Source organism: Dipteris shenzhenensis, chromosome 14 (assembly GCF_047967505.1).
Source record: "Dipteris shenzhenensis isolate YYH24624 ecotype China chromosome 14, Dip_SZ_1.0, whole genome shotgun sequence".
In the NCBI taxonomy this organism is placed as follows: Eukaryota; Viridiplantae; Streptophyta; class Polypodiopsida; order Gleicheniales; family Dipteridaceae; genus Dipteris; species Dipteris shenzhenensis.
In genome coordinates, this window is record NC_141609.1 from 45,613,710 (window position 1) to 45,637,389 (window position 23,680).

The 23,680-nt window shown below is 43.2% G+C and overlaps 1 protein-coding gene across 1 annotated transcript in view; it reads left to right on the top strand.

The window, feature by feature from the left end:
* Positions 1–9,436: 9,436 nt before the first annotated feature.
* LOC147894710 (acyl-CoA thioesterase II) overlaps positions 9,437–23,680 on the top strand; it is a 143,881-nt gene continuing 129,637 nt past the window's right edge. The window contains exons 1-2 of the mRNA XM_087384911.1: positions 9,437–9,569; positions 10,238–10,330. Of these exons, the coding sequence (XP_087241037.1) occupies positions 9,539–9,569; positions 10,238–10,330 (124 nt within the window). The 5' untranslated portion in view covers positions 9,437–9,538. The remainder of the gene's footprint in view (positions 9,570–10,237; positions 10,331–23,680) is intronic.

The following is a 23,680-nucleotide window of genomic DNA, read 5'->3' on the forward strand; positions in this document are numbered from 1 at the left end:
AGATGCTTTAAGGTTGTGATGAGGTTCTCATAAGGTTTGGGCATGCTCTTTAAGAGCACTGCAATAACATCCTCCTCTTCCACCTTAGCATCAATGGTGGTCAATTCCATTGTGATACTATGGAGTTAACTTATAAAATCACTTAAATTTCCATTTTTAAAAAAGCGTAAATGAAACAATTTGACTTTGAGTGCAATGTGGGAGTGCTTGTTACTTGCTCCATAGAGTCGATCCAACTCATTCCAAGCTGTCTTTGATGGCATGGCTCTTGCCACCAAGTGAATGAGTTTTGGATGGAGGTTAAGTGCAATGATGGCCAATGCTTGCTCTTTAATATCTTTGCTTCATGCCTTTTGCATAAGGCCACAAATCTTTGTACATCAACAAGTACTTGACTCGTGTCTGCCACATGTGAAACCCCTCTCCATCAAATGGCTTGACATGCCTAAAAGAAATTTCCTTTGTTGCAATTGCCTAGTTGGTAAATACTCAGAGAAAATGAAGGCAATAGTAGCTAATAAATTCCTCAAAAGACAGATCCCCTAAACAATTCCCAAGGTAAGAAAAGAGCGGTCAACCTTGTAGTTAACCTGAATTAAGGACCTTAGAAGAAACAAAAGGGGACCCAAAAAATTAAACTGCCATGTGTTAGCACCATAGCTAATTTTGAACCTTAGAAGAAAACCTTTGAAGAAAAAAATGCCTTGTAGAGAAACAAGGCATCGTCATGGAGTGTGAGAGACACAGAGAAGAAACAACATGGCCAAGGAAGACTGAGGATTTTTCCTTTGAGTATGGGCCTCTGGTTGACAATAGAGTGGACACCATTGAGATTATTGTAGGTGGACTATCGCACAACTCTTTGACACTAAAGACTACATCACCTTGAAAGAAGGTGTCAAACCTGTCAAGCTCCTTCTTGTCCTAGCAATAAGTTATATTGGAAGACTCGGCTCTAGAGGAATACTAGCATCTCCTGACGTACAACCAAGTGGAATGATGAATAGATGATAAGACAAATTTTAGACAATAATTGCAACTTGGGAAATGCAACAACTAATTGTCACGATGAAATGCTCTTAGAAGAGAAGAAAATACAATAGTGGCACACCATGGCCCTTCAAAGCAACAAAAGACTAGCAAAGATCAAAAGAACTAGTGAACGTAGAAACCTACAGTATATCAGCCGCTCCTTCTTTTTTCATGGCTGTTCACATTTCCATGTCTCTTTCAAGCCTTCTATGAGCCTGAGAGCAAGAAAAAGGTGACACATAGAGAGAGAAGCATCTTGTGTGATAAGACGGCCAATGGAAAAACTTTCATAAAGCTCAAGCCACAAACCAATTACATAGAAGCTGCTTCTTGAAAACTCATTTTTTGGAACCTTGGAAGTGGCAAGGAGGAAGAATAAAGCATTGTGGCAAGAAAAGAAGGGGGAGAGAGCTACCAAGCTCTGATACCATGTTACAAAACATGGATCACCATACCCAAGAGAGAGAAAGGAAGGGTGGAAGCTCATTTAGAAGAGGACTCTCAAGGAAACATGGAGAGAGGGAGAGATAAGAGAGGCCAAGCTTATCCAACTTCTACATTGCCCTATTTCTTGCCATTTGTCCAATAGGGTAGCCAAAGCCACCCTACTTCATTTATGAATGCCTCATGCACTCATTTCCCAAGTTGAGACCCTCTTTACCCATTTCATAATCTCAAATCGATGAACAAAGGCTAGGACAGTGTGGGAAAAGGCCATATCTAGTTATTACAAATGGGGAAATGGATTCCAATCCTTAAACTTTTTTTTTGCACAAAAAAAAAGTTGTAGATTATTTACATAATCAGTTTAGATCATAAGAATCTATAAAAGACTCACCAAAATAGTGACCTTCACAATTGAAGTGTTAATCAGGGTTTTTAAAAAACAAACGACTTTGAGCATCTCGCTTTCAAGCCTCTTCATCCTTGACTTTCTGATTATTTGCAGCCATGAGGTTGTTACATTTCCCGGGGAGGGGTCTTGCATAGCAGATTTGAGAGGGTCTTTGTGGGGAGGATCAGAATTAATCTTCTCACTGACATTCCTTGAGTGTGATTACATGTAGCCAAGACCATGAGCAGTAAGGAGGGGAGTTCTTCTTCTTGGAGATGGGGCTCTGAAGAAAGGTTCAACAGAGGGAGGGCTTCCAATACCTGAGTAGAGGGGGCTAGGGTGGTAGCATAGTTCAATGAGATGTCATTGGTTGAGACGTGCCAGTCAGCTTCAACAGGCATCTTTACAACAATGGTATGCGAGTCTTCCAAATAGCTAAGGGTGTGCAATTCCATCTCCACGTTCAATTGAGCGTGAGCTTCATTATAAAGCTCAATTGCCTTGAGGAGGCGTCCTGCCAAAGGTACACTAGATAGCATGTGCTCTAGTTGGATGCCACAATTCCTTTTTGCCCTTAGTTGACTCCCCTAAAAGAATGGCCTTCCAATTTAGGGGTTCCAAAGTAACCAGGCGAAATAGTTTCCACATTTTCCTTGCATGAGGACAGGCTACAAAGAGATGAAATATATCTTCCCTCACTCTTGGACATCGTTTGCAAAATCCATCCCTTTTCCCAATTCTTAGGCTCCTAACATTTGTCCACACAATCATATGAAGGATCATCCATAATGGACTCGATAATTTTTTTGGTATGTTTTTGGCCCAGATGTTCTCAAATTTACTCTTCCACATAGTTGCACTCTCCAGTCTTCCACCTTTTGTTCAATTCCTTGTAAAGGTCGTTAATGGTGGCGATTAGCATAGGGATGGGGAAAAAAAGAGAGCTGCCCACCTAGCTACATTCCTTCATGTAGACCAACTGTGAACCACCCTTCCATTGTGTTTAATTTTGCCAGAGAGAGAGAGTCTGTGCATGACTAGACCTTGCTGGTTCTTAGCAAGCAAGAGTTCTATCTAGATTTCTTGCCAGCTCTTCCCACTTGATATTTCCTCTGTCCCACAATGGACCTTGTGGATGGGTAGAGCGCCAGATCATAAGAATCCAATCCAAGATGTAAAAAATGATAATTTAGAATGGAAAGTTGAGGTGTGTGGTAAAGAGTTCCAATTTGACCTTCATAAACTAATGCCATATGGCAATTCTTGTCCTCCTGGACATTGAAGCAAAATAGTCACACATTAAAAAATGTAAGCAATTAAGGTGGAAATTGCGGGAGAATCCCACGGGTTTGGCCTCAATTGATTGAGATTTCCCTTTCCTATATTTGGTTTATGTGCCCATTGTTTAAATGTACCTAAAAAAGAATTGAAAGTGCATGCCTACTATGAGAATTGCATCTCCCAAGACAAACCTATGAATGATGAAGACTTCTTGAGAGTAAGCCTTCTTTTTGAAAAGGGCTAATATATTGAAGTCCAAGCCATAGTGGATGGTGGAGCAAGTGTAAATGTCCTATCAAAGGAGCTCTACGATGAATGGGGTCTCCCACCAATGCAAAAGGCTAATTTCAACATACGCCTTGCCGATGATTCATGGGCAAAACCCTTGGGAATAGTGAGTGGTGTGTCAAAGGTCGCAAGAGTCCACTTTTCCCTTCAATTCACAATCTTGGATCTCCCCAAAAAATCCTATCAAATCTTACTAGGACGTCCTTGGTTGCGGGAAGCATCAGTCCTCCATGATTGGGGAACTGATAAGACTGACTATCCAAAATTGCGACACTGCAATTAGGGTGAGTGTGGGGACAAGAGCGAGAAAACCAATTGTGCCTAGAGTGTTGGATGACACATCAAACCACTAAGACCCAAATGGAATCAATAACAATAAATGCACCTTTACCTAATAACACAATAAAGCTCTTGATTTGCTCAAAAGCAGACCAAAGAGACTTCCATAATGGGCTCCCTTTTATAGTGTAGGGTTCTAAGGAGCATAGAGCTGAAAGAAGAGGAAAAATTTTCCACTCTGGTGCTTTGAGAGGATGGATATGGATTGTGTTTCTGAGCAAGAGCATGGCCCAATCTTTAAGGGGATTTGACAATCTAGGAGGCTGCGAGCTTATGGAAATTCTGCTCAATATCCACTATCCCCAAACCTCCCTCCCCTTTGGGAAAGACCACCTCACTTTTGACAATCTAGAAGGACCTCCCCACAGAATGGCTCTATATAGCTTAATAAAACTCTCAAGCCCAGCCCTTGAGGGCACCCAGTAGGATAAGTAGAAGATGACCACAAGGTAGAGGCAATGGTTGAGGACTAACTTCCTCCTAGCTAGGTTGGCCTGGTATCCTCTCCATCTATCAATCCTCTTCTAGAATTTGCAAAGAAACCAATCCCATCTTTGTTTCAATGAAATTTGAACTCCCATAGTAATCCCTAGCAGGGGAAAAATTGAGCCATGTCGTATCCTCAAACATCCAAGGTCCCTCAAGTCATCTTGTTCATTCCACTTAAAGTTGCATATCTAGTTTTTGAGTGATTGATGAGGGATTCCAAGACTTCACAGAAAACATCAAGGCACTTCAACACATTTTGGAAATCATGTCTTGTGTTCTTCGGTGTGAAGTTTGTGCCATCTACAAACTGCTGACAGAAGAGTTGTATACCTGAGGGGAGCTCAACGCCTTTGAGGGTACCACCTTCAGTTTCATTTTGAATAAGCTATCCGAGTGTATTTGCACCAATTGCAAAAAGGAGGGAAGAAATAGGGTAGCCTTATATGATGGATATTTTGAGGGAGAAGGAGTGACTTTCATCTCCCCATTGACACAAACTTTGGCTGATGCATTAGTAAGGAGCAGCCTCACAAAAGACACAAAAGTCGAGGGAAGCCCCATATCTTGGAGAGCCTGAATAAGAAAGTCCTAGTCCAAATGGTCATAAGCCTTGTCAAAATAAACTTTGAGAAAGCAAATGTCCTGTTTTGAATCCTTTGCATACTCACACCCTTCCCAAATATTAATGATTTCTTCTAGAAGGTGTCTTCCTTTAATGAGCATCTTTTCCTCTTTGAGAATCCAAGAGTCCATTCTATCTTAAATTTGGAGGGAGAGGGCCTTAGTAAAAATCATGTACTACAATTTAGCATGGTGAGAGGCCTTGAATTCTTAGGTTCTTTCCTAGGACCATCTTTAGGGATAAGTTTAAGAACTCCCCCACTTATGTGAGTAGGTAGGAAAGAGAAAGCAAGGATTTCATTCCAGACCTACAGAAGACACGGTCTTACAATTTCCCAAAACGACTTGTAAAACTCTACAAGCAAGCCATCTTCACATGGTGTTTTCACCTCTATCATAATGTTTACTTCCTACTTGAGCTCTTTTAGAGTGAGGGGTTTTTCAAGGTAAATACTCTCAATGTTTCTAATAGTCTTTCTCCTAGCCTCTTTTCACAACTGCCTCGCTTGCATGATCGACTCATTAGGAGGAATAGTATCTAACAACAGTTTCTAAAAGTGTTGATGAATGAGCTGAATGTCCTCTACTGTATTAGCTACTACTAGATAGTTATCACCTTTTTTCAATAAAGGGATTTCTTCCTCAGCTCTCTTTCTTCTGATTAGTTTGAAAATTTCCTCGGTTGATCAATCAATTCTACCTGCCACCAATCCCTTAGATAAGTTTTTGACTCATTGAGCTTTAGTTGCTCTTGCTGTCTTACGTCTCGTCTGGATAGAAGCAGTTCACATCTTGAGCTCTGGAATCCCTTGCTCTGGCTACCCTCTCCAATGCATTGATGGTCTCCCTGATTTTGTCCATTCTATGTGCTTTGATCTTGGCCTTGTCTCGTCTCACCTCCTGCATTAGCACTACCTCTAACCTAGGAAGCTGGTCTTTGTTGTATGAAGCAATCCTCCTAAATATAAATCCTCTCTTGAACACTCCTAAGATAACAGAGTTTAGGATCAGCCTTAAGCCAAGAAATGTAAGGCCTCCACATTCCAAAGTCACATTGGAGAGTGACAGGCTTATGGTCAGAGAGAGAAACAGCAGAGTGTGTACGTTCAGTTAGAGAAGAGACATCACTCAATAGATCTTGAGAAAGATTTCATCTAGTTTGTCTTCCCTTCTATTGAGGCTTGTTTGGATATTGCACCAAGTGAAAGTGCCCTCTTTGCCAGTCTCAACCAACTCAAGTTGCTCCTTTGCATTTTCCTAAGCATATCTTTCTGTACCTCTAACAACTGAGCCTTTTTCTAGCCACCTGTCCTTGCTAGATTCAACCATATTAAAGTCCCCTAGGAGAAATCATTTTTTCCCAATTACATCTAGTGAATCCCAAGTGCTCTTTCTACCACTGTTGGGGTCATAATAGAGGTGCCATTAAAGCATTGTCCTTTAATAAGGCAAGTAAACGAGACCCATCTATCCCGCGAGGGTCATTCTAGTCATGAAGGATATAGCCCTCATATCTTCTTCAAATTCTTTGGCCCATCCAGGATCAAAATCATCATCTTGCATTTTATCCTAGTTTTTTCTTATCCATTCTTCAGTCTCATCATCCACTAGAGCTTCAAATGAGTTCTTAGTGAGAGGAACCTGCGGGGCCTTAATAACATCTTGTTTATGGGTAGATTTTGGATTGAAGGAAGATCCCACATCTACTGGAGCCTTCTTTGCATTTCTGGTAGAGGCCTTGGGCACCCATTTCTCAGTTTGCACCATAGGTGGCTTGGGAGTGGGAGGGACTTGAGTCTTGGGTTTATTTTTCTTATGAGGATAGTTCTTCATAGAATAATTTGCAAGTCCACATAGGAAACAAGAATTGGGGATTATTTTTTACAGCAACTATTGTTCTCTAAATAGATTCCCATTCCTATTGAGAATCACCAAAGAGCTAGGAAATTCCTCAGCTATGTCGATCTGAATGCAAATCTAGGGATTCCCCCTTAGGTTTATGAAGTTTTCAACTTCTACGCCTAGCACCTTACCTAATCCTCTATAGAGAGCGGGAAGTTGATTACAGAGGGACAATGATAAATCAGACAGTTCAACCCAAATGGGAATTTTAGTGGATCTTGGGTTGTCTAGTGATAATTTATGAGACCACCATGAGAGATAGAGAGGTTCGTTCCAAATGGTCCAAAGCCCATGCTTCAAAGCTCTTGTAGCCATGTTGACCCTTTCAAACCAGAAGACACAATATCCCTTCCTGAGTAATCTGACGTGCAAATCTCACAAAAAGGCTTTGCGATTACTTCCCATGCAGTCTGTTTGTTCTCCTAAGACTCATGGGGGACTGAATATTCTCAATCTTCAGTTTCATATGTTAGCAAGAAAGAGCACTATGATTGCTGATTTTTTTAAGCAAAAACAGCCATGGGCTATTATGCTAGCAGCTATGTGTGGAAACATGACGTCCCATGCATATGGGCATTGGATTATAGATCACTGGGAAGTAGTCATGACCACATTTCAGGGGAAAATTCCTGGTTGTCCTGTTTCTACTGCTTTTATTCATGATTGGAAGAGAATTCTCTCTTATGCTAAATGGTCAGGTGCTTCTTCCCATCATGGTAATTCTCTTCGCTTAGAAAGCATCCATTGGAGCAAGGTATTTAGATCGCCTCTTGCTTTACAGGCACCTATTAAAGCATACAATCTTATGAAATTTGGGCATAAGAATTGTCGGAGATGTTGTGGACCAACATGGTTATGTGCTCTCATTCCCACAAGCTTGCAGGACATTCCCCTTGGGTCTGCATCATAGACCCATTTGGAGAACACTTACAATTATGTTGTAGCCATTTGTTCCTGTTCCTCCACTGTTTGTACAGGACAGATTACTGGACTGGAATCTGACTTCCTCATCTCCCGCTACCTGTTCACTTTCAATGCATAATCTGGCTTCCTCGATGGTCTACAAATTTCTTCTTCCACCGCCATCGATTGATAAGCATGCCAACACTCTTTGGAATTTGGATAGGCCTTTATCTTGGTGGCAATCACAACTCAATAAAATTTGGAAAGCCAAATTGCCATTGAAACAGAGGCTTTTCCTTTGGAGATGTATAGTGGGAGCTTTTTCCGTTGGGGTGAAATTGGCAGCACGTCGTATTGCGCGCTCTTCCTACCCCCGTTGCTCTCATCCCCGCGAGACAGTTCCCCACTTGTTATGGTCTTGCCCGCACTCTCGGATATTGATCACTCATGTCTCTCATTTGCTGCGGCTTCGGTTTCCCTCTATCAGATTCGATAAACTCTTCTGGATGTTTGGATGCTTCTCATCTCAGATGTTTCCTTTCCTCCTTTTCTTTCACTGGGCTCGTTTCTGGGTACTATGGACTATTTGGACACAGAGATTGCATTCTAGGATGGGACAACAGTTTCCTCAGCCATATGCTTTCTTCAGAATGTTCCTCAAGCAATCTTTATATGATAGTTATGCTGCGAGGGACTTGGATGCTACTAGTCTTGAAGTGTTTTTTGACTGTTTTTGAGTTCTTCCATTAGGCTCCTTTTTGGAGTCTAATGCCATGTACATTGATTTCATGTTAATAATATAGTTACTGGTTTCACAGGAAAAAAAAGTGTGTGTATGTTGTGTATGTGTGTGTGTGTGTGTGTGTGTGTGTGTGTGTGTGTATGTGTTAACACCTCTAGCAACGGGTTTTTCTGTGTGTCTGTATTGAGATGTGCATTTCGACAGATAGTGTCGAAAGTCATTTGCAATAGATAGAGGGTAGAGGTACAAAAGTGTGTGCTTTTCTACCCAAGTAAGAGAAAGATAAGTGGAAGAAGGGGGGGGGGGATCTCTCTCTCTCTCTCTCTCTCATAAACACACACACATAATCTCTCTCTCTCTCTCAAAAAAAAAAAAAAAAGAAAAAAAGAAAAAAGAATACAATGCTTAAAAAACCTCTTGACGTATGATCCAATGCAACTTTGCATAAAACAATGCATTGAAGCTTTACATCCAAGGAAAGAGCAGGAGAGAGCCTTCAAAGAGAGCCGTCGAACAGAAACTCCAATAGAGAATTGCAGTAGCGCGGAGCACGGAGAGCATGGAGGGCCAGCCTGACGATCTGTATGCGCCTGTGCAGCCTGACGGTCAGCGTGCGCTGGAGGTGACGCAGATAATGGGAGGGCAATGGAACGGAGCGCGACGGAGCTGGAGGGAGCAGCAGCAAAACAGAGCGGGACAACAGGCAGTAGAACGGAGCGGAACGGCGGAGCGGGAGAGGGTGAGGGTGTGCGAGGACTGTGAGGAGGGAGCCGTGAGGGTGGAGGGTACATAGCCCAAGAGCTGTGGCGGCTGATGCTGATTGCATTCATTGCAGATTCATTCAAAATTCCCTCCTCCCTCCCCTCGTCGTTTTGCTCTCCCTCCCCTCGCGACAAGTGGCAAGGTAAGCTCGCGACACGTGGCAAGGTAAGGTCCTCCTCGCTCCTTCGGATATAGTATAGAGTATAGATATAGATAGTATAGTATAAGTATAAAGATAGTAAGTAAGAAAGACGTGCACGACTCTATATACGCTTTGATTCACGACTAACAAACAAGAAGCGTACTCTCTAATTGCTTGCTGTTTCTACTCACGCTCCATCGCCATGGAGATCACGGACCTGGAATCTGATAAAGGTAATCTCCCGTAATCTTTTTCGTCTTACAACATTTTTGCATTCCTCTTTGCTCGATCCTCTCGTGGGTCCGCAATCGAGGGGGCCATGCTTGACACACTTGAATTTCTAGCGCTCAGTAGCTCTGATTTCTCTCACTCTGCACGTGATTCGAGTGCATCCATTTTGTTTCAGAGGTTTTTCGGAAGTCACGATGCAACGAGGTGCCAGAGCGACATGATGTGAATGCATAACATTTCGTTTGTGAGCGAGGTGGATAAACATTGGCCTCACCTAAAATGACACCGAGACAAATGAAAGTAGATATGCAATCGAGACTCATCTGACATAGTGCTTGCAAATTCAAGTGCCAAAGAGACTTTTGGGTCACCTATGTACTCTTTTCTCTCACCCAACACCGACATATTGTCGTGCCTAGTGGACATGGCACTGTCCCAGCCGGACTTGAATGCTCGCAGTCCCTGGAAAACATCCGGGCGAAGCAACTTTAATAATCTCAAACTTTGACTTCGAAAAAAATAGCTTTTAGTATATGATAATTGTTTGAATTCGAAAATAACATTTTTCTAAATCACGATGGCATATACATCCTCCTGTAGAGTGGGTTGCATCTGTCACGTTGCAAATTCGCCTGGAAGCAGCACTCATTCTTTTCTTTTGGAATTGCAGTGTTCGATTTTTTGGCTTGCATTCCTATAGTGCAGCAGCTGCCGGGAACCTCAGTGAAGAAAATTGCTGAAGCCGTTGAAGTAAAACATTTTGGTAACACTTCCCTTCATGGCTTTTCCAGTTTTGCCCAGGGACATATTTCAGTCAATTATTCAAGGAAAACCATTAGACATATTGCTGTTTTTCTATTTAGGCAGTTTAACTTGTTTATGCAGACACCCACAATATGGTACTGATTATGCAATTTGTATAAAGGTTTCTTCAGCTACTGTTGTTTGCTGACGTGAATGGGATGCTGGTAGTCTTGCCAGCACCGTGCTTTCTCGATCATATCGTTTGCTCAGTACAGCCTTGGTTTGCTAAGCAATACAGATGTACAGATGAAATTTCGCCCTCTAATTGTAATCACAGGTTTTTCGTACCTTTCCATGCAGCAAACGCATGGGTAAAAAGTATGGTTCAGCCCCTGGGGCTGAATCATACGTGACCCTGATTTTACAAAACAAAAAAAGGGAAAGTATGCATTGTACACATTTAGTTGTCAGAGAGTTACAGGACTTTCAATTTCAAGCTTCAAACTTCAAACTAGTACTAAAGTCATGAAAGAATCCAGACTCGAGAGTCAACTCTAATATATAGATCAATCATCCATTATCAAAGTGGCACAATGCAGTGGTGCTCTGTGGAGTCTGGACAGTGGCACACTGATATATAATCCGTAGGAACTTGGAAGTAGGTACTAGACCAAAACATCAAAGAAAGACTAACTTATAAGCATGGGACTCACAGCCCGGGAAATCAAGCTCAAATGCATGAGAAATGATGGGTCCAAAGCCTCAAGCTTCATCCTCATCCCCATGCTCATCCTGACATCATCAGCATAAGTGCTAGGGTCCTCCTCCTCCTCATCCACATTGTCCTCATCACGAACATCCTCATTTGCCTTGCCATGGGACTCCAAAAGACTGGAGTTACTTGATGCTGCAGCACCACCCATCCTTCCTGTAACAAGGGGGGCTGGAATTCTTCTTCTCCGTTTGGAATCTCTTTCAAAGCAAGAAGCCTCTCATCATCCTTGTCCTTGATCATATCCAAGGTAACTTCTATCTTCTCAAATTCCCTTTCCTTGAGTTTGGAGGTGAGACACGAATTAGTATGGATGTTCACTAATTTCTCAAATCCCTTTCTACCTTCTCAAAGCCCCTTTCCTTGTGTGTGGAGATGAGAAATCATGAGATGCAACTTTGTATGGATGTACACTAATTTCTCTGTATTCTTTGGACCTTCTTTTAGTATGGATAAGAGAGAATGTGCTCTAATTCTTCTCACAAGCAAAAGCATATGTGTCTTCCGAGAGCACTCCAAGAGCCAATTGCTACAGTTTTGTATGTGGGTCCCAAGTGTCTCCCACCATTTCATCCCTTGGTGCATCCTCGTTTCATCCTTCACAATTGTACGAGAAAATATGCTTGACATTGACTTATAAATATCCAACTCATCACATAAGATGCCCTAGTTTTCAACATCATACTTTGTGTATCGCTCTATAGTATCCATGCACGCTTATGCAGATGTGGAACCCTAGTCTCACAAACCATCTGTGAGTCCATGCATACCCGCATCGCTTGTCTCCCTCTGCTGCCAACCTCATGGAGGAATCGAGAGCCAACCATGGCAACCTCTGTCTCCCTGATGTGCAATCCCCATATGATCTAACCCGGTGTAGATATGTGATGGTCTGAAAGGCTACATCTAGCTGGAGTGGATAGGTACCAAACTCGGCTTGAATGATGTGATGTGGTATAGACGGTTTCCCGCGGATCATCTGTGAGAGCATGAGGATCTGCAAGCGCTCCACCCGTGTCCACTCTATCTCTGACATGTCAGGCCCCCAACAAGGGCTGCCATACATACCGGCTGGTCGGACCAAGGAGTCGAAGAGAAGAGCCTTGGTCCGAGGGTCGTGGAAGTGGGAGTGAAAGCACCGTCTCTCTAGCTGAGCCAGTGAGGCGTATCCCTTGCTCAGTCTGGCCTGCATCGCTGGTCTCATCGTGAAGATCGGGCCGGAGAAGATGACCCCCAAGTAAGTGTATGAGGATACGATCTCAACTGGTGACCCACCCAAAGTAAAAGTAAACTGTTTCCGTTGCATGTTTGCTCGAGAGATGTTAAAGATCATGACCTTGGTCTTGCCAAGGTTGACCTCCAAATCATGGGATAAACAAAAAGCCTGCAGTGCATCCAGGTGAGTGCATCCAGGTGTCGCTGGAGCCCCTCGGGTGTGGACGACAAGAGTGCCACATCATCTGCATAAAGAAGAATCCTGATGATGATCCCGACAAGTGAGCAACCGGTCCCTCCGAACGTCCCCATGAAAGTCTCAAGCTCATCGATATAGAGGCCAAACAGGGTCGGTGATAAGGGACAACCCTGTTTGACCCCTATGGTACTCAGGATCTCATCTGTCCAACCTGCACCTGTACGAACTCGCCCTGAGACTCTCTCATACAGTGCCATGACTGCCCAGATGATCTCTTGATCAAATCCCAGTGTTTGTAGGCGTGTGATAAGACGAGCTCGAGGTACTGTGTCAAAGGCTTTGCGGAAATCCACAAAGCAACAGTATACCATCTCCTTCCGTGATCTGGCCTCCTCAATGACACTCCTGAGTGTGAGTATGTGATCCATAGTCCCATGGTCTTGCCTGAAACCGGCCTGACCCTCTACTCTGAGCCCTCTCATCTCTGCGAACAGGCTGACCGATGCATTCAATACAGCTGCATAGATCTTGGACATCACATGTCCAATCATGATAGTCTTGTAGCTACTCGGGTCCATGGGATCCCCTACCTTGTGGATGGGGGTGATGGTGTTGAGTGTCCAAGTGCGGGGGAAGCCAAGGCAAACAGCGTCATTGAATAGCTTTGCTAGGATTGGGGCTAACATGTCGATCCCATATGCAATAAACTCAGTGCATAGCCCCTCGTGATCCTTAGCTCGGCCATTGTGCAGTTTCAATGTCGCGTCCTTGACTTCCCCTCTGGTGAACAACGTGCAAGTGGTGGGACGAGGTGTGTGTATGAGGTCTGGAATGGGTTGGTGTGGGACATCATATAGATGGTGTGCATACGTGTGCCAAACTCTCCTGTCGGTGAGGCGTGATGGGGACGTACGCTTAAGGAATCTCCGCCAAAAATCCTTAGAGTTGCTGCTGTACAAGATGTGCAGCAGCTTCTCCTCATTTTGACGAAGAAAAGCCTGCTTCTTCCGACGTACGAGACGTCGGTACTTGCGTACCGTGTGTGGTGTGTTCAAGAGGTGACATCTGGTTTCAAGTTGGAGCTGTCGGCGATAAGCCTTGCACTCCGCATCGTACCAATTGTTGCAGGGTACAGAACCAAGAGGTGGTGGTCTAGTGGACCGTGTGGTGTGGGGAAAGATTTGGAGGGCAGCCTCGTGGAGTGTGCGACTAATCAGGGTTAGGAGTCTGTTTAGGCGTCCAGAGTAGGCCAGTGAGAGGCTGTGATCAAAGTGTATGTCGTGGTAGGTGTCGTGCTTCTTATGTGGTGTGTGTGGTGTGGCTAAGCATGGGGTGGCGATAGTGAAGAATAGATATGTGTGATCAGCTCCTGGAGGGAGTGGTGCTACGGTGAAGTCGGTGATACATGAAGTGAAGGTAGGGGATCCCATGATGTAATCTACTACACTAGTGCCCCCCCCGTGTGGGAAGCAAGTAAAACCACCTGAGGAGGGCCATAGGTCGAGCCCGTTGTAGATGATGAGATCATGCATCCTGCCCAAATCAAGGAGCGCGTGTCCATATGGTGTAACAGGCCCGTGTGGCCCATTTCCCCTCCTTGCGGGCAAAGAGAGAGAGAGAGAGAGAGAGCCGACAAACTTCAAGAGTTAAGGATGAGGACTCATGGGACTCCCAACACGTTGCACGCTATTATCCTTGTCCGACCAATGCTTTTTGAAAAAGCGTCCTAGTTTCTAGGAGTTTAAAAAACAGTGATACGGAGCATGGTTGGAGTTCGGCCATTGGAAGAAACGGCAAAAATAGAGTTTTGTTTTTTAAGGTTAACAATATATATATATATATATATATATATTATACATAACATATATCGTTAATGAAAACATTACAAAAGCTTAGGTTAATATTGCATATATATTATACATGCATATATCATTAATAAAAATGTTACAAAAGCTTGAAAGATTTGCTCAAGTTCATTACAACAAAAGCTGCAAAAAGGACCAATCACCATCGTGAATTCAAACTTCGGCACAGCTGCACATGATACATAAATATTTGATCATGGTGCGTCACCTAGCCTTGACGTATTGATTGAGGACATACGTCAAATACAATGGGTTGACCCCAACTTTCTTACCGCACGAAGCATGCGAAGAAGAGTCCAAAGGTCTTGAAGATATTTCAGGACTATATTGAAGCCTACAACTACCAGACTTTCATACATGTTCGTTGTGCTTGAGAGACTCGTGCAAGTTTGCAGAGCGTTGGTACGCACTGTCTATTCAAATGAATGGCTAGAGTGGGATGTGAGAGAGACTCCCAAAGCAAGAGCTTTTGTGCGTGATGTCATAAGAGAGAAGTGGTGGGTAGAGGTTGAGGGGTTGCTCAAAACTCTCAACCCCATCTACAGTACATAGTGTCACGCATTACAGACATGGAGGGCAATACTCTAGGCCTTTTATACTAGTACATGGATAGGATTGGGGAGACTCTGGACAAGCAAGACCACTTGAGAGGAGAGTTGTAAGTCTCCTCACTAAGAATCTAACTTTAAGATTGATACCCTTGTGTTTTTCGTAATCTTTAATTCACTTTTTAAATTGTCTTGACTCTTGACTCTTGTTTTTTGTCCATTGTCATCTTATGATTTCATCTCTAAAGAATTTATGAAATAAAGCCTGTGCGGAATCGGTGGTGGGATTGGTTGGGTCCACACAATGGATGGAAACTCATCCTCTAGCATAGAGCCCATACACTTGCAATTACTTCCATTATCTGTCACTATTCATGCACTGTTCTTAGGCCCAAGTTGCATGATAGCCTCCCTTACATGACCCCAAATAAATGCACCTGTAAATGTCAGGCCTAGGATGGAAGCATCAATGGCTTTCAAAAACATGGTGCCTTTGCAACTCGACACCAAAACATTGTATACATTTCGCCTGCTTACATCTGACCATCCATCACACAACATAGTGCAGTCATACCTTGTCCATGTTTCCTTCAAGGACTCCAGTTGCACCTCTATGTATGATTTTTTCTACTTGAGCTCTTGTGTCTGCAGAACCTTAGACGAAGGGCCTTCCCACTCGTATCCAATGTGGCTGATGGCCCTCATGGTCTTCCTTCATTGATTTGTCTTGGCCACATGAAAGGGCATGGCACACTATATGAAGAATTGCCTGCTTTTGAAAGCTAGCTTGGATGCTAGCCTTTATATAGAACTCGTACTTGTTTTAATGCATCAAAAAGAGCGACCTGAATCCAAGAGATCTAGTAGTGAGCGAGTTTGGAGCATGGTTCAGGAGCTCTAGACCTTATGTAGCTCACTCATTGTTGGGTGTGTCTTGCAATTGTCTTTTCTTGTGTTACTGATTTGTGTTGCATTATCATAGTCGTGCCTTATTATGTTGCATTATCATAGTCATCCTTATTGTGTATTGATTGTACACTTTGATCATACACTTGAGGTTCTCTCAGGATGCAAACTTCCTCAATATAATCCACACTCCTGTACACATCACAGCACCAACTGCAACATCGTCGTTTTAAGAGACAGTTCATTAACATGACAACACTATTTTGACCGATACACTTGATCATACACTTGAAGTTCACACTTGATCATACACTTGAGGTTCTCTCAGGATGCAAACTTCCTCAATATAATCCACACTCTTGTACACATCATAGCACCAATTGCAATATCGTCGTTTCTCAAGAGACAGTTAATAAACATGACCGATCACATCATGTCAAGCTTGAGGAAAAGTATGAAATTTAATAGAAAAATTTGGCAATCACGATGGGACACTTGTGAAGTAAAAGAGTGCCTATGCATATGCTCTAGCCTCTCCCAGAGTACATTAGTTGTCGAGAGTGAATTGTTGTGAAGTCTTTCATGGTAGGTACTGCTCCTCCTTCACACTCTCTTGAGTCTTCCACAGAAGGTACTACCCTATGCCCTCTAGGTATTTTGTATGGGTTGAAGAGTGTTCCACTTACTTGACATATGCCTCTTCATCCTCCCCTTTGTTGTAAGCCATGTTTTCTCGTTTCATCCCATTCTTCTCCTTCTAGCTCTTTACCTCCACGAGCCACTGCAGTCCGTTTGTTAGTTTAAAACATGACAGCACTAGTTCAACCTTTGGCACAACTCTTGGCCAAGGTAAACATCAAGGCATCAAGTTCAAGGATAGCCTTATGGAGGATATGCCAATCTCCACCGATTCCCCTATGCTTGCACAACCAAGGGAATGGAATGAAAAGATGCCTATATGGTCTTATTTCCTCCAGCTCTAGAAGATGGGGCCTATTAGGGTAACAATCAGCCCTAGCCACCAAATTCTCTAACATTGGTTGAACGAAGGATGTGTATATACCTAGATGAATCCAGGAACATTCCCAAACTCATCCTCTAAAAACACAACATAATGTAGTTTCAATCTCACGATAGTCACTCATAAGATTGAAAACCATAAACTCCATCACGCATAGCAGGGACTAGCTACTATGACATCCCCACTGACGTCATCAGCGCCCAACAGTGGGTGTAGACCATAGTATAAAAGTATGCTCTCACACATACAAATCCACACACCCACACATACTTGAGCATCCATTTATACAAAGTCTTTGTACTGAGTTTCCGTCAGCACTCCGGAGGTGAAGGGCAAACTCAGCCATGACGAAGGCTAGCAAAGGGCGAACTCCGGAGGTGAAGGGCAAACTCAGCCATGATGATGTGTTGTTGAAATCTTTCATGTAAGGAACTTTTAGGGTTTGATTGGTCAAAAGTCAAGCTCCTCGACTAATCTTTCTCTAATTGGGTTGAATGAAGGATGTGCTATTGAATCTTTTGATTGCCTTCAATTAATTAGTTTACTACTCATTGGTCAATTAAGCTATGTCAGCGGACCCATATCTTCTTCTTCGGCCTGATTAAGGTAAGCCAATTATTTGGACTCACCCTTATCTTTAATATCAAATGAAATGATTCTTAACTGTTGATGAGCCTGGTCACGGTGCACCAAGTTTTCACCAAAAGGTAGAAATGCGCGTAGAGTGGCAAAGCGGGGCTTCTCTAAAGAACCCAGTTCTTTGAACACCATACCCAACTAGTGGTGGTAATAAACCCCTCTCGGGTGGAGGCCTCCTGGCATATGCGTGAGCTAGGGGAGGGAAGTCCATAGATTCCTTGTCATCGATAGGGAATCCAATAACTATGTCCTCAAAAGTGGAGGGCACAAACTCCTCCCCAAAGTCCCCTGTCACGTACCGGTTGGAGGTTGCGCATGTGTGAAAGAATGATGCATAATGTGAGAAGCATTGGCCCTCCAAATGGGGTGGAAGGAGTGTCCATGTGAGTGTATTTTTGCTATTGGCCACAACTAGAATGCTCATGCAATCCACATACAACATATGACTGCATAATGGCTCATACTCACACTCCATGCATACGAGAGGTCACAACCTCTCATGCCTCTTGGGATCCATCCCTTGGGCATACCCCATTCATCTATTCTTAGCCTATGACGCTTTATGCCTACCATTTATTAATGCATACCCATGCATTCCTACCCATTCCTATCCTAGGACCTACATGTGTGAGTGCATCATTTATTCCATATCAATTAATATATCAAATACATTATCGATATGGCCTTAGCCATTTAAGCCTACCTAGCCTACCTTCTAATTTATACATTTCAATCAACCTAGCCTAATACATTCTAGGCTATAAAATCAAGTCGTGGCATGCCCTCTTGCTTGGGACATAGATGTCCTCATCTACCAGGTACTCTTCTTTGCCTTCATGGTCTTTAGCACTCATTAGGTTCTTGCATAAACTTCCATACAACAACTTTAATCTTTCATCTTCATGTTTGGTACTCCTACCAAACAAGTCCAACATTAGTATGTTCCTTTAAATCAAATTTCCAAATAAATCAGTAAGAAAGACATAGTACTTATCTTTCATGTTGTGTTGTCCATGTATTTTTTTTCTTTGGACATTCCCATAAAGACTAATTCGACTTTATCCATTGGGGTTAGTAGGAATCCAGATCCCGTTCTACTTTTCCTTTCCAATAAGATACCATTTCCTAATCTGTCTCTCTCGTATGCATGCATTGGTCCAAGTTCCAAGTGACTAGCTTGGAACCATTAGTTTTAGGTTGATCAGACCCAAAACTTACAAGATAGGCTAACTTACAAGATCAGGATCACCAGATCTTGCTCAAGTACTCATTCTAGACCACCAGGTCTAATTGTGGATCCACCCATAGTCATGCATCCATGACTTACCAATTACTTGAAATTTCTTTAAAGTCACCAGACGTAAAGTTACTAGACCTTACTAAGCGCTTACATATCCACCACCTAGTCCAACACCTAGGTGGGACTATGGACCCTTTTAGTGATCATTCCAAATGAATTACTATTTTCGATATCCTAGATACTACTCAACTATCCTAGTCTAAATTAAGGTTGCAAGACCTATGGCCATGTATAGGCCCCCACTTGCTATACTTGGCAAGGACCATCTACTAATTTTCCTAATATGTCTTCTAGCACCCTCTTGCTTGGGAAGAGCCCAAGTACTACCTTGGCTCATCAATGCAACCTAAGAGAATAACTTAAACCATCTCTAGTTTTTTAACTTCAAGACTCTTGGCACCATGGATGCCTTCCTAAGGATCCTTATCTAGCGTCTCTATACGCAACTAATTTGGTATACTATTGTGGACATTTCCAAGGTAATAATTGTGCACGTGCTCAATTCTTGAGCATTTCCTATTTCTACTGTATGATCCTACACGCAAATGCATCTACTACTTCATTATCCTACATGCAAATGCATTATTAATTCATTCTTTGTCCTAAATGCTCATCTTAAGTTTAAGTAGGTCAATCATTTGACCCTTGTGTATTCCTAATTCTAGTGACATTCTTTTCTAGATGACAAGTCACTTTTGTAGCCTTCATTCGAGTTTCCTCCAACTACTCCAAGTTGACGAACCTGTAGATGTCTTTGCAAGTAACGACACTTCTCTCGGCATTGCCCCCCCCCTCATGGAAATCCCTTGTAACAACTCAATCATAGGTCGCCAATCTGACGGTTCTTCAATTGATGGCCAGTATCTTTCAAGAGGAAGTCATGACCACATTGTCTTCCTCCAATACTTCTTCGTCTCTTGCCATTGTGGCACGTATTCAAAGCCCTATCGTCAAGGCTTCAACCATCAAACACGTCCAATGGACCGTCAATCCAATGGAGGCTTCAATCCTCAATTCCAATCTGGATTCAATAGGTCCCGTTTCCATCTTCAACCTTCTCCCGTTCATTTCGGACTTGCCTACTGCCCCGAAAATGAAACTATCAATCAACCAACAGGTGAATGGGTCTGCAGCTATCGCTACGGTTTGTCACGGCTGAGCCTTTTGGCGATGGCAGCAGTGGCTCTTCTAGGGATGGCAGCAGCCAGAAACATGATTCCCAATATGGACAACGGCTTTGCAGTAGCCACTGCAGCATCTAAACGTGGTTATGAACAATGATTGCCATGTTTGGTTCTGGCTCGTGCGTGACAAAGGGAGAATTGTTTTGGTCCTCGGCTGTGGCGAGAGACAAAACGGGTCTAAAGGGGCTAGGTAGCTCCCTCTCAAAAATTGCAGAGCAGGTTCTTCAACGTAAAGCGGTTGAGGACTATTTTATTTGGATAACAGATGCAAACGACAGAGAAAAGGTGGCAACATGATTAAAGGCCAGCTGGGGGAAATATTCCGTGGACTCGTTGCTTTGTTGTGCAACGGCAACATCACGGTTGGTGAAGATGGCCAAAATTGGCTGCTGTTTCTTTCTTCTATTGTTTTCTCATGAAATTGTCATTGCTAAAGGAGAAAGAGAAAGAAAGCTCCTTGGAAAATGTTTGCTGGGTGAATGTTTGTTGGCTTGATGATGTTATGCTGATGTCGACATTTGTACCAGCTTCCACATGGCAGGTCCACATAGTCAGAGAATCATTGCTCTGATACCACTTGTCAGGTACCGTTTGGAGGTTGCACATGTGTGAAAGAATGATGCATAATGTGAGAAGCATTGGCCCTCCAAATGGGGTGGAAGGAGTGTCCATGTGAGTGTATTTTTGCTATTGGCCACAACTAGAATGCTCATGCAATCCATATACAACATATGAATGCATAATGGCTCATACTCATGTGAGAGAATGGAGAGTGAGAGAGCAAGAGAGTGAGAGCTTAAAGCTTGGAAGCTGAATGCTGAGTTGCAATAGAAGAGTGTAAGAGTACAACTCAATGAGTGAGAGATAAGGTTTTGTCCTAGTGACAAAACCTTAGCAGTTACTAACCATAGTTAGTGAACTAACTGCAGTTAGGGGGAAAAACCTCTTAAAGAGGGGAAAGTGCCCCTAACTAGCTTATTATATTACATTGGTCACTGCTGAATTATATCTATAATTCTAACACCCCCCTGCAGTGCCAATGTCATGTACAAGGCTGATCAATCACCAAATGGATATAAGTTCAGGGCACTGCGAAATGCCTCAAACTTTTCACGTGGTAGTGCTTTGGTGAAAATATCTGCAACGTTGTCATGTGTGGACACAAAGATCATACTGATCTCTCCTGCATGCAACTTCTCTCTGACGTAGTGATAGTGAACCTCAATGTGCTTCGTGCGAGCATGAAACACTGGATTCTTTGCCACTGCAATGGCACTCTGACTATCAGTGAGAATTGGAGAAGGACCCTCCAAAGACAAATGAAGATCAGCAAATAGAGGTCGCAGCCAGACACATTCAATTGTTGCTGTGAAAGCTGCCCTGTACTCAGCTTCACATGATGAGGTAGCCACTGTAGATTGTTTCTTGCTCAGCCAGGAAATGCAAGATTTACCCAAAAAGAAACAATTGCCACTAGTGGACTGCCTAGTGTCATAATCACCAGCCCAATCTGAATCACTGTAGGCATGCATCTGCAAGTCACCCCCCTGGGAAATAGCAAACCGAAAGACTTTGTGCCCGCCTGCCAATGCATAGTTTTTGGGCTGTGCATGTACCTGCTCACCTGAGATACTGCAAACTGAATATCAGGTCTAGTGTTGCAGAGATACATGAGGCATCCAACAGCCTGACTATAAAAAGTGTGGCATCAACTAATTCTCCTGCATCATGCATTGTGAGTTCTAACCCCGGCTCCATGGGAGTGGCTATGGGCTTACACTCATGTATGTTAAATCTGTCCAAGAGTTTCTGAACATACTTGGACTGAGACATGACAGTGCCACGTCTCTCATGGGAGAATTGGATCCCCAAATAAATGTGAAGCAGCCCCAAATCTGACATGTCAAAGTTGGTCTACAAATCAGCTTTGAAATCTGTAATTTTGTCTTCATTGGACCATGTGAGCAGTAAGTCATCGACATAAAGAAGGATGACTAAAATTTCCCCTCAAACATCTTGATGTAGAGGGTGCTCTCAGTAGGACTATTGTGCAGCCCCTTGCTGGTCAAAAAGGCATGGATCTTGGCATACCATGCACGAGGGGCCTGTTTCAGCCCATATAAAGCTTTGTTGAGCTTGCATACTTGAAGTGCATTTGCTGTAATTTCAAAGCCCGGAGGTTGTTTGACATACACCTCTTCCAGCAAGTCCCCATTTAAGAAGGCTGTTTTTATGTCCAACTGATGAACATTCCACTCAAAATGTGCAGCCATTGCAATAACTGATCGAATGGTGGTCATCCGGGATATAGGAGTGAATGTCTCCTCATAATCTATGCCCTTTTTCTGAGCATAGCCTTTAGCAACCAGCCTTGCCTTATATCTGTCAATGGAGCCATCTGGCTTCCGTTTGACCTTGAAAACCCATCGTGTGCCAATGGCATGTTTACCCTGTGGCAAGTCTACAACATCCCAAGTCTGATTTTTTGCAATGGACTGCAACTCATCGTGCATGGCATTCATCCAATGCACATTATCCTTTGCCTCTTCGAATGTGGCAGGCTCCTCCTCATCAAGAAGAGTACCTGCATATGCTGATTCCACTGAATTAGCACCTTCCATGTGCCTTGCTGCACTGCGAGTCCTGCTAGGTAACGGAGCATCAATTTTACTCTCCCTGAGAGTCTGTAACAGCCAGTTTGGGACTGTTTTTGCTGCATGTATGTCTGCAATTTCTTGCTGCACCACCTGCTCCACTGCCTGTGGAGGGGGCAAGACATCCTGTGGCGGAACTAAAGCATCTGGAGGTTGCTGTAAATTCTGATTTGCATCAGAAAAATCAGCAGGGGAACCCAAGGCAATGGGTAGCAACCCCTCAAAGACATCCTCTGAAGACGAAGGCATTTGAAATTCAGCCTGAGTGTGAGCTGAATTTTCAGATAATATCACATCTCTACTGACTATGATCTTGCGTGTAGCAGGATTGTAGAGACAGTACCCCTTGCTTTCTGCACTGTACCCAACAAATATGCACTTAATGGCTTTATCAGACAATTTGTGCCTAAATTCAACTGGCACATGAGCATAAGCAAGGCATCCAAAGACTCGGAAGTGATCCACTGAAGGCTTCCTGTCATTCCAGACCTCATAAGGAGTTTTTGTTTTTAAAGCCTTAGTGGGAGCCCGATTCAAAATGTAATTGGCACACATCAAGCCCTCAAGCCAGAATTTGTGAGGCATGTGTTTGCTTTTCAGCATACATCTGTCCATCTCCATGAGGGTTCTATTTTTCCTCTCAGCTTTGCCATTTTGCTGAGGGGTCAGCTTGACTGTGAGCTGATGCACAATACCCTTGCCTTTCAGAAAAGCATCAAATTCTATAGACAAGTATTCCCCACCTCTATCTGTGCGCAATGTCTGTATCTTGAGTCCGGTCTCATTTTCAACCATGGCTGAAAAGTGTTTAAACACCATGAACACTTCTGATTTGCGTTTCAGTCCAAAAACCCAAGTGAAATTGGAGTAGTCATCAATAAATGTAACAAAGTAGAGATGATCACCCAACGATGGAGTCCTCATGGGACCACAGACATCACTGTGTATAAGCTGCAATTTGCGGACAGCTTTAACTGAACCATCCTTCTTGAAGGGAAATCTATGCATCTTGCCTAAAATGCACCCTTCACAGGCATGTGGAGGAGGTATCTCAAGAGGTGGCAAT